The sequence below is a fragment of the Engystomops pustulosus genome, chromosome 1 (genome assembly GCF_040894005.1).
Source record: "Engystomops pustulosus chromosome 1, aEngPut4.maternal, whole genome shotgun sequence".
NCBI lineage: Eukaryota > Metazoa > Chordata > Amphibia > Anura > Leptodactylidae > Engystomops > Engystomops pustulosus.
The window spans coordinates 219,427,398-219,439,554 of NC_092411.1; the positions used below are offsets into that span (position 1 = coordinate 219,427,398).

At 36.8% G+C, this 12,157-nt stretch overlaps 1 protein-coding gene across 1 annotated transcript in view; it reads left to right on the forward strand.

The window, feature by feature from the left end:
- Positions 1–12,157, forward strand: part of PCDH10 (protocadherin 10) — a 44,053-nt gene that overhangs the window by 13,584 nt on the left and 18,312 nt on the right. Inside the window, exon 4 of the mRNA XM_072119408.1 lies at positions 825–1,169. Coding sequence (XP_071975509.1) covers positions 825–1,169 — 345 coding nt within the window. The remainder of the gene's footprint in view (positions 1–824; positions 1,170–12,157) is intronic.

Here is a 12,157-nt window from a genome sequence, read left to right on the forward strand (position 1 = left end):
CGTTGTGGTTAAAGAGTCCAGTGGGTAGTCTTATCCGTGTGTGTATATTTATAGTAGGCACACCAAGTGGGCACCTAACCCAGTATGGGCATATATTAATATAAAAACGATATTACAGTACTGTAATTATATTGAATCTTTCCTAACAGTTATACATCAATTTTCATAGCTCCTCCTAGTATATTATGACATGGTCCCTGCAGTTTGTTAGTGAATTCTGTAATATAAGGATATTTATTCAAAATGTGCTTCACCTCCATTGTATAAAAAAAAACAACCTACATGAAATATATTTGGGATTTCCTGTGATGTCTCAAACTAGTTTCTCCTAAAAAATCTTAGACTGGTGGACATGAGAGGACTGTAGTATAGAAGAATACAGAAACCTTACTAAACAATACAATCTCAGTATGTTTCTCAGAGCAAGGTGCATATCCTAAATTATACAAATGGTGTAGCCAATAATGGAGCTGTTGAGCCCCGCTTACTCATCGATCAACCTGATCTATGAAGAATATAATGAAGGGTTCCATAATATACTCAACACACCGACTAATGGCCTGTAGAGCTTAACAAATTATCACATGGATTTATGGCTATCAGTACTGAACAGAACTGTAAGTGCTATTAGAATCTCTTCTCATTGATTGTGGCTACAAGTCATCTTATTTGAGGTCTAATTTATCAGGCTTTTATCAAGGCCTAAAATCAATGGTGTCAAACTATTTCATAAGGATTGATACTGTATATAGTAAAGTTGCTTTGCCTTGCAATGAATGTGATTTTGTGTATTGCCTTTATTGACTCCAATGTGCCCTCTACAGGGGCCGATCTGTTCTCCAATTGTACAGAAGAGTGTAAAGCTCTGGGCCATTCGGACCGCTGCTGGATGCCTTCTTTTGTACCTTCCACTGATGGCCGCCAGGCGGCAGACTACCGCAGCAATCTTCATGTGCCCGGCATGGACTCTGTTCCGGACACTGAAGTGTTTGAAGCACCCGAGGTGCCTCCAGGAGGGGAGAGATCCTTTTCTACTTTTGGAAAGGAGAAGGCATTACAAGGGCTGGCAGGAGTAGGCAATGGAAATGGAGGAGGTAATACACAGGAGAGAAAGGAGCTGGATGGCCTGCTCTCCGGGACCAGAGCGCCTTACAAGCCCCCCTATCTGAGTAAGTATTTGGTATTTCCCTTTTATTCGTAATAAAACAGGAAAAAGCTTTTATTTTTTCCAAAACTGTTATCTGATTGGTTGCTCTCTACATTCGCATTATTGTTTTGTCACTTTCATAATTATATATGATCACCATTACATACTACTTCAACATGTTGATGTGTGCTACTTTTACAACACCAGTTTGATTTTTATCCATCAAGTTAAAGGTGTCAACATTCACACTGAATCAATATTCACAAGAATCAAGTAACACAAGTAAATTTATTGATATTATTGTTATCTATATTTGCAGCATTATTTCATTTGAACTAATTTGCAATAAATTATAAGTAAATATAAAATAAAATCTTTAAATGATAGTCAAATGTTTTTATATTGCCACAACTTGCTGGTTTTATATTGCTAGATGAAACCAAACCCCATTACTCAGTATTCTACATTATGGTCTAGATGTGAGCTATCTGAACACTTAAATAAGGAATTAGGGAAATAGACTCGCTCTCATGTCCATGTGACAGCTGGAGTGTGCTTGTCCTATTCCACTTTATTAGGCTTGTTATCTCAGTTTCTTTTATGTATTCTATTTAGAATGTTTTCACCATTTTTTTACCTTGTCTGACAGTCCCATTCTTTCTGTCCATCAATACACAGTGCTCTGGGCTCTTCCTTGTAAACCATTGATGGATTTCATCACTCTCCTCCCACAGGATGCCTTTGTACTTCACACCCTTTGTTCTCTTGTGAAGTAAAGCTTCATCATAATCCCATGCTTTTTCTATATTTCCACCCACACTCTTTTTTACATTTTTTTTATTTTTTTAATTTGACCTCTTTATTACCCCTATACTTTTTCATATGGATTTTTTTTTACAAAATTTAGTTTTACATCTGTTATACAGTATCATGTATAAAGCCGTTCCTTTTAAAATTATAAAAATAGATAAAATATGCTACTTTTTTGTTGCATAAGGTCTATAAAAAATTTAATTTGCCAACTAAAAGTGAACATAAGCTAATAAATGACATTACAGGTGATAAAAAAGAGGTTATATCTCCCAGTTATTTATAACAGTATTTGAATATTGAATATTTAAATTCCATTGTTGATTCAGGAAACTCGGGATAAGCAGAACTACTCTTCCCTTGTAGATAAATGGGGATAATATGTCAAGTCTTATTGTGAACCTGTCAAATGTCTTCACATTTCTGGCATGCTTAATAAAATAACAATTCTGGAGCATCTATTCTTAGATACAGTTGCTCTGTTATTCTTTCCCATACACTTTGACACTGTCTTTACATCAACATATAATTCATAGAAAATCAGTGGTAACACCCAGTTGTCAATTTATACATCCATTTTGTTTTTGAAGGCATAATGGAGGAATCACATAACACAGAGTTAGAAGAATAGATGCTCTAGATTTGTTTTTACACAGAGAATAAATAAATATTTTATCATATGGAATACCATATGTCTGCTTTCATAAATTTCAAATCTGAAAATATTTACCAAAATGTGTATACAATCCTTTATTTGAGTAAAAATAAGGCATGCATATTCAACATGCCTTGTGCCCTCCATTCTGCTTCTTGTGCCTCTGTTACACAGCTCCCATTGGATCGATTGTTAGTCAAAGCCACGCCCCCTCCATTGTTCCAGCTCAGGACATTGGGAGCAGACATGTCTGAGACATACAGCCAACTACAGACAAAGTGAGTGGCCTTTTTAGAAGAAACCCAAAGAGGAAGACAAATAAAGTATTGTAGGCATCACAAGCATAACAGAGGGCATCAGGCATGTTAACTATTTATACATGAACCATTGTCAAATGTTGTTGTCTGGGTGGAGGGTAGCCTCAAGCATTGCTGTGTGCTAAATTTTATGGAGTTCCTGTACTTAGGGTTAAACACTATAAATGACAATAAATAATAAGTAATTTATAAACTGCAGATGCTTGAGGCCTGGGTGTGAGGCATGCATGACTAAGTGAAGGACTTGGCACTATCACACAAGGTGATATCTATTGAAATACCTTGATCAAGGGTATATGTTAACTGACTGCTTGTAGATTAAATATTATAGTTTTGTTATAGAGACGCCACAAGTGCCTCTCACGTTTAGCATATGACTTTCCATAAGCTATAGCTATTTTGTTGTTCCATGTGATACTGAACAAAAATCAATACATGTTAGTTTAAGTAATAGTCATGCTGGAATTAATGTAGGTATTGGATTGTTTCAAGGAGTAAATAAAGCTTTCAGGAGTAGATTTCCATGGGTTAAACAAATATGTTAAAACTGGAGATATGGAAGATAATGATCAAACATGGACTTCCTATGAGTAAAGACATCCTATATTAGATGTAAGTTGAAGATACTCCATTGTAATGTATGGTTTAGAGTACTGGTCTCCTCATATGGGGAAGATTCACCTACCTAAGGCTGCTGGCCCTGGGTGCACCTTCTGCACTCTTTTCTAGCCTGAAATTACTGACTTAAAGGAAATCTACCATTTCTAAATGGTCATTCTGACCCAAACATACCTTTACGTACCGGTAGGTAAGCTGATGCTGGAGGTTGTCTTGTTTAGACACAGAAATCATGAATTTCGCCAATTATTATTTTTTTTATAAAATATGCAAATGACCCTCGCACAGGTCATGCTTCAAAGTTCTCCCCCAATCCTCCATTGTCTTCAATACATTTCACTACACTTCAATACATTTTGGTTATATTGAATTGATATTGGACATTGAACGTGTTTTAGGATATGATACTGGAAATGTGTACTGTAGTCTGAAAATGTTCTTCTGCTATGAGTATAAATACAAACATATGCAATAATATTCCTTACTTCTGGCTATTAAGCACAAATGGGATATTGGGAAACAATACTGAATATACATTTACCATATATACTCGAGTATAAGCCTAGTTTTTCAGCACAAAATTTGTGCTCAAAAACCCTAACTCGGCTTATACTTGAGTCAACTAAAAAATTAAGTCAAAACTCACCTTTCTGACGTCTCCCCTAGGTCCTCTTCTATCTCCGATGCTCAGGTGCCACCTCGGGTCCTTTGGATCCTCTTCGGGTTCTTCTGCTCCTCTTCGGCTTCTCTTCAGGAAGTTCCGCTCCTCTTCGGGTCCCCTCGTGATGCCAGCGGCTCACAAACAATGACGTCGGCAAGCGGCTGACGTCATTCTGTGTGCTGGAAGAGCACGGAGACCCGAAGAGGAGCTGAAGATAAGCGGAAGAATCCTAAGAAGGCCGAAGGACCCGAGGCAGCATCGGAGACAGAAGAGGACCTATGGGGGACATCGGAAAGGTGAGTACATTATTTTTTTTTCCTACTACAGGGGCTGAGCAGGCTGTATACTACAGGGGCTGGGCAGGCTGTATACTACAGGGGCTGGGCAGGCTGTACATTACAGGGGCTGGGCAGGCTGTACATTACAGGGGCTGGGCAGGCTGTATACTAGAGGGGCTGGGGAGGGCATATGCTACAGGGGCTGGCAGACTATATAGTACAGGGGGCTGGCAGACTATATACTGGGAGGCTGTGTCCAAAGCATTTCCCACCCTTGGCTTATACTCAAATCAATAGGTTTTCGCAGTTTTTTGTGTTGAAATTAGGGGTCTCAGCTTATACTCGGGTCAGCTTATACTCAAGTATATACAGTGTAATTTATTAGAGTAGATGCTTTGAGATGGTGAGAAAAGTGAAAAAGCTTTGTCAAGAATAAGATCTAGGTCACTGCTGTCAGCCTGCGAGTATCCCCAAATATATTCCAAAGACAATGTGCAGTCATGTTTTTATGGATTTTTTTTTTTTTTTTGTAAGGTCCTTCTCAAAGAGCACTAATGCTAGATAGGAAACAAATTAATATATGAAATAAGTATGTCTCCCAAAAGCTTGTAAAATACACCACATATAGTATATTAGCTTATTTTCTGTGTATTAGTAGTACAAAGACAAAGTAATAGATTCTAGTGGCAGGAATCGGTACAGGACTAACTGAGCTCTTGGTTTATTTACAATACATTAGTGCAGATATATCCATGTATAGCTGGATGCTGTTGTCGTGTGATTTGTAACTGGGTGCTTATTAAATTTTGGTGTTTTCTTTCTCAGTATACACTATAGAATTGCAGTAAGACTGCCAGCTGTGAGATAAACCTCAAATCTATTGTGTGTCAAAATGCCAATAAGGTCATGGAAGAGAAAAAAAGAGAAAAACACAGGGATTGGCAAAGTCAAACTATGGGCACCAGATGATGCAATATCGCCACTGTTTTTGAAAGATGATATGTTTTAAGATTGTCCAGTCTATATTTGTACCTCCTATTAGGCGGGTTTGAACAAATACACCAGAACTTGGTAGATTTTGGTGCACCTTAAGCCATATCCCTTTTACTATGGTCCCTTTTACCATTTCGTTGTATAAGTCTCAAAATATCTAAAATCTGACTAAAACCTTTACCATAAATAGGTGAACTGTGTTTGTTACAATGTTTAAGTAGGTGGCACGTGCCATTTACCTAAATGCCAGCAGGTATAATATTGCACTGAGCATGGTACCACAGATTCATAGCCAGAATTCTGTTTTCTATCAATGTCTACTAGTCCTTCTGTGAGGTACAAGACTTTGCTTTCCATGCAGAGCAATGAGCCTTAGATGGCCATAACCTGATGCACTGCTTGTTATTCTTTTTATCACTAACACCCATATACCAGGAACACCCAACGCAGTGTCCAACTGGCTCACCAGAGTACCAGAGGATCCTTTTGTATTGGTTCAAACAAATACATATCCCAAAAGGTCCAGCAGAAAACATTCCGATTTGAAGTCTGCCTGAGTCTGTTTTGTGGGGGATGATGTTTTCTCTGGTGGGCCTAGGGAACCCCAGGCCGACACAGCCCACAAGATAGGCCATTTTGTGGATGCTCTTGTCTGTTTTCTGGGGGATGATATTTTCTCTGGTGGACCTAAGGAACCCCAATCCGACACTGCCCACAAGATATGCCATTTTGTGGATGTTCTGACCCAGTTATCTAGATATCATAATTTAACCCCTCTGTTGCTCAGACTTTACATTCTTTGCTGTCATGCAATATGGCACAAATAAATAATCTAACCGATTAATACTGTTTGTGCTGGATGATAAATCTCCATTAGGTTTATTGTGATACTTTCTTATCTATGACACTAAATAATTGAATTTTCACATTTATTATGTCATTTCCGCAAAGATACGTGTTCTTTATAATGTGACTCGACCCAGATTTTCATGCCAGTATTAATTGATTTATAACATGACCGCTGAAAGACACATGTTCAGTGTCTCATATGATTTCTGCAAATGTAAAAAATGATCTCATTGTGTGAGCTGTTCTTCCAGAGGACAAGCAGACATTGCAAAATAAGGTCACCCGCAATAACAGGCTCGATAATAACCCAAGTTTATCTCTAATTGCAGTTTTGGATTATGGAAAGTTTATTTACACAGAACCATTGCTACTGAGAAATTGGCTCAGCTTTTAAATGGAAATGTGCTCTGTAATGTTGCACTTCGTCTAGACAATGAGATGGACGGCTATGTTGATTTAGTTCCATCATGGATATGCTGAAACACTTGCACATCTGCATAATAATCTGAATGGTAAAAAAAAGAATCCCAAAATGATTTCATTTCATTTTATTTCATGAAAGAAGTACAATTTTTTGAGTAGACATTCATTTATTCTATGTCCTGAAATTTAGCATAATTGCAAAGTATTTACTACAAGAATGACTATTTATTTACTCATTTCAATGCCTCTTTTTACATTTAAAGTATGTTTCATCCAAATATTTAGTCAAATCTCCAGAGCTTAAGGGTAAATGTTAAGCAGGCTCCAGAGGAAGAAATGGTTTAGCATTCTCGGTTTTATTTTAATGTACACAACTTTTTATTTCAATGTTTTGTACAACTGGGTACTGGTAGCATGGAAGAATAAATAAAAAGGTTGATTCTAAAGAAATGCATAAAAATAATAATTATAGTGATAATGAGGATGAAGTACTGTATGTAAAATAATCATGATTCTGATAATAAGGATGAAGTATATAAAATAATAATGATAGTGATAATAAGGAAGAAGTATATAAAAATAGTAATGATAGTAATAATATGGAAAAGGTATAAAACATAATAGTGATAATAAGGAAGAAGTATAAAAATAATAGTGATAATACTAAAGTTTACAAAAATAATAATAATAGTGATAATACTTAAATATTTAAAAATAATAATGATGATATAAAAATTAAGTAAATAATAATAATAATAATAGAAATATTATTAGAAAATAATAATGGTAATTATAATATGAAGAAGTAACACATATTAATTATGATGATAAAGATAATAACTAAGTTTATAAAATAATAATGATAATGATATATTAATGACAGTGATGGCAAACCTTTTCGACTGCCTGAGTGCCCTAATACCTTTCAAAGACGGTAGGGCCCCATGAACAGGAAGAATCGTGGGGGCCTGAAGCAAGTTCTCTAATACCTCTAAACCAACCCTAATCACACCTTCTCACTATTCCTACAGTCCCAGGCAGCATAAGATGGCTCTTTTTAAAATAACACAGACTGTCTGAGACTGAGACTGTTGCCTGGGAAACAGCCTGAGTGCCCACAAGGAGGTCTCTGAGTGCCACCCCTGGCACCCGTGCCATAGATTCGCCATCACTGACCTGGGCCAACTAATAGGAAGTACAAAGTATGACCAGACAGCCTCAAACAGCTTCAGATTTATCATCCAGCAGCTGACACTGTGATAAGTCTGTTGTAGCATAGGATTGTCTAGTCTACCTGTGCATTTTTAACTTAATTTTACGACAGATTTCAAATTCTGCCTCATTAATGCCATTCTCAGAAATCACAAAATCTGTTCCCTGTCCAGTTTAGTGTAGAGTTCAGCTTTTTTTTTCATTTTTCCATGCCTTGTAGGCCAAATAATGATATATCAGCTTCATTGAAAAGGATGTCATTCTGTTTTGGTAAACACAAACATCAGACGGGATTAGAAATAGTAACAATTATAATTTAACTTTGATTTTAGAACCAAAAATGTAAATATGTAAGTGAATCATAATTTTGCTAATGAAGCTGCTGGGAGCTGTAATTTTAGTATGTATTGCATAGAACATCATAATTTAAATTACCCCAGACTGTGGCGGCATACAAAAGTTATCCGGCGTTTGTGCAGATGATCAGAATCATTGACTTGTAGCATGTAAATAGCAATCTGCAATAAATGACTAATCAGCTATTCCTATTGTAGCAATTTGGATCCTAGCACAAAAATATCTGCATGTTTGACAGCGATCATCATCTCGGTATCTGTGGCCAGCTAGATGGCTGCGTACTGAAGCCTTGTTTGCATGTCTCTAAAAGTTCAAACAAATATCCATACAAATATATTTCTGTGAAATTGTGCCAGAAATTGGAAGCCTATAGAAAAGAAGCTTAGAGTCAGGTGAATCTGCACCTGCAAAACCGAGCCAAGTTCTATTTTATTGTATGTTTAATGATATGTTAATGATGTCGCTAATTTGCAATTAACCCACACTATCCAGTACATTTAAGCAATCTAGAACATGATTGACACTACATAGGTAATGAGCCAATGATGTCAAGCTAAAGGTTATCATAATGTAAAGAGTAGCAGCAAATGGCTGACCACAACTTCACCTGACACCATTTGGTCTCATCACAGAATGTAGTTATTTACATGCTGTGTTCTCACACATTCTTCCAAGGTCAGGAAGTAAGAGTTCTCCTTATGGAGACTGCCAATTAAGGCCTCAATGTAGGTGTGTGGAGCCTTATAGCCAAGGATGCTCCACTAGTGCATTCTGGGAAAATATGAAAATACATTTTCTAGGATGGGATAAGGAAAACCACACCTCTTTTAGCTACCTTTCAGTTCCCTTGAGAACAAGCATGACTTTCAGGAAGCCTAATGACATGATTGGAATTAAAACCAAACCAGTACATCTATTCTAGAAGAAACAGATTCCCAAGTGTAGACAGAGCTGGTTGGGTCTCCTCAGTACAATATAGGGAAATGGTTTGGCTCGGTGAGATTCTTTTGACTAGGGTCAGGAAATAAGAGTTCTCCTTACGGAGACTTCCAATTAAGGTGGCAAGGATGTCAAGGGAGCTGCCTTACAAGGTAGATAAAAGAGGAGGGGTTTTCATTATTCCATCCTGGAAAACATATTTGCATATTTTCCCACATTCTACCAAGAAAGATGACCCTTTAATGGCCAGGCCTGTTGGAGCTTGGCCAAGAGCCAGTGATCTGCATTGCACAGCCAGCTGTGCAAGTGAGCCCGAAAGTGGCTTCAGTGACTGAAAGCTCCGCCAAGAGGAAGGGGAGAAGGAGGGGATTATGCATACAAGAGTTTTGCATATTTATGTGCGGTGGCAGTGCTGAGTGGCTAACCAGAGAGGCAAATGTAATTTTTTTTCGTTTTCACATTTCAGAAGACATTATATTGTTAGCTTTCCTTTTTCATGGCAGTGCAAGGTCTATTTTTGTTATGCAGGGTAAATCAAAGGAGTATTGCACTTCAACCAAAACTGACCTATCCAAAGTGCTCCATTCAGGTGTTCCATATTGTGTTTATGTAAATATTACATTAGGATGTCTGCAGTGTCAATCTACCTGTGGTATCATAATATCATAGTAGATGAGGTTGGAAAAATGTGCAGGTCCATCAAGTCCAACCTATAAGATCATGACACACTTTCTATACTTGAGCTGATGAGCATCCATGTCATCCATCACAGATCTTCCTGTATGCAACTTGGGGGTATGCTTAGGCATTTTAGAATTATAAAATTCTGAGTCATCATGGGTCTGATAGTAGAATTGGCAATTTGGGACACTAAACCAACTCAGGCTCTTACGGATCGGTGGTTTAGTGTCCCAAATTACCTTTTACCAAATCCCACTGTAACCGCTATTAAAAAAAAAAAAAAAACTGGAGATCACATTGGACCCATCTTTTGTGCATAGCATAAGGATTTGCTAAAGGGCAATTTGGACCTGTGTGAGGTTTTGTGTCTCTAATTGCCCTGATAGATTCTCTTTAAGCATAGATGAGGCTGCACTGCAAAAAATTTTTGCAGCATGTATAAAAGGTTTGAGTGTAATATACAATCAGGTAGAGGGAGAGATAGAAAAAACAAAATTTCTTAAAGTATTTTTTAGCACTATTTTGTTTGTTTGTTTGTTTTTTTTACTGTTCTAGCTACATTTATTTATAAAATAAAAGATTTTTATTGTTTTTTTTTTTAATTTGTTATGCTTTTGAGATTAGGATTTTGTGGATACCAAGGAAGCTCAGTTTGTCTCATTTCAATACCGGTATCCTCAATAATATTTATGTTCTAGTAACTAATTCTGTTTTTTGACAATGTTGTATAGGTTACAATGTATTTCCGTTCTTTGCATTCCTTTAATATCGTAGCCTGAGTAGTTTGCCATCACTTTGTAACTGAAGCATCATACAATGTCCTACATTTCCACTGAGTTACATTTTAGCCTGTAGCTATTAGAATCTTGACCTCCTCTTCAAACACATTTCTCTAATATGCTTTTGTCCTGCACACTGTTAAATCCCTTAACATATTCCAGAGATCACACTATATCCTCCCTCTCATTTAGCTTCATAGCGCCATGCATATTAAGGCTCAATGCTGTGTGCCTTATAGATTTAGTTACATCGAATGCTGCCCAGCTGCTGATGAGAGTTACACAAAAGGAACAAGTTATTCAGCCGGCGCAAGTCATAATTATAGCTACAGCACATTCAATAATGGCTTTATTGAAGGCCTCAATAGCATCAGACGCACCAGCCAATAAAATTGTCAAAATGGTACTTAGTATCTATCTACTGATTAATACTCCCAAGGCACTCGTTACTTTTACTATACTGCATGCTACAAATGGTGTAATAATCCAAAGCACCAGTAGAGGGAGCACAAGGAGACACTTTCGTCCCAAGATTTAATAAATGCTAAAAATCAGTTAAATCAGGTAGTTTAATTATAATAGAGTAAAAGGAAAGCAAAATGCATTTCTAGTCGTGTTCATGTGAATAAAACACCCAATGAATAGTTGGGTTATTGTTACTATTTATATTTTTGCTTTATTTCATTCGATACGAGTTTGCCATTGAAAATAACATTTGTCAATTTTGAATAATTATTTTAATTTATTATTGTGCTTTAGTTGTAATTTTCTTTTTAATGATTTGATCCAAGCATAATATGCTGACCGCAACACACAGAATTTATAGAATATCTATGGTTAAAAAAGGAACATTGGGGGATTATAAAAAAATTACAATTTTCAATCAAAATTAGTAGACAATATTTTATTATATGGCTCAAGCCCAACTGGAATATAGACTACCCATATAAAGAAGAATTGCAATGTTTGGATCCTCAGAATATGTGGATTAACTATAGTTACTATTAACTACCTTCTAAGGCCGGCTGTTCATGAATGTGCTCAGTCCACAGTGCAGTGGATTGTAGGAGTGTCATCCACTGCACTGAGCTTAGTCTCCGGGATCTGACCAGCATATGGATCGGTTTCCATGGACTGAGCAGGTTCATGTGCAGGGGGCCAATCTCAGTATTAGAACCAATAGAATTTTATGAAATGGACTTTCACTATCTATAATCACTGATTCCTTTAATTAAATACATCAGCAATAGAATTTTATGAAATGGACTTTCACTATCTATAATCACTGATTCCTTTAAATAAATACATCAGCAATCAGAATATATGCAGCAGGGCTGAATTATAGTTGCTGGGCACATCCATCACACCTTTGGGTCTGAGCCCAAAGTCACAAATATAATGTAAACAATTGGCTACCTCATAACTGATTAGCCACTGA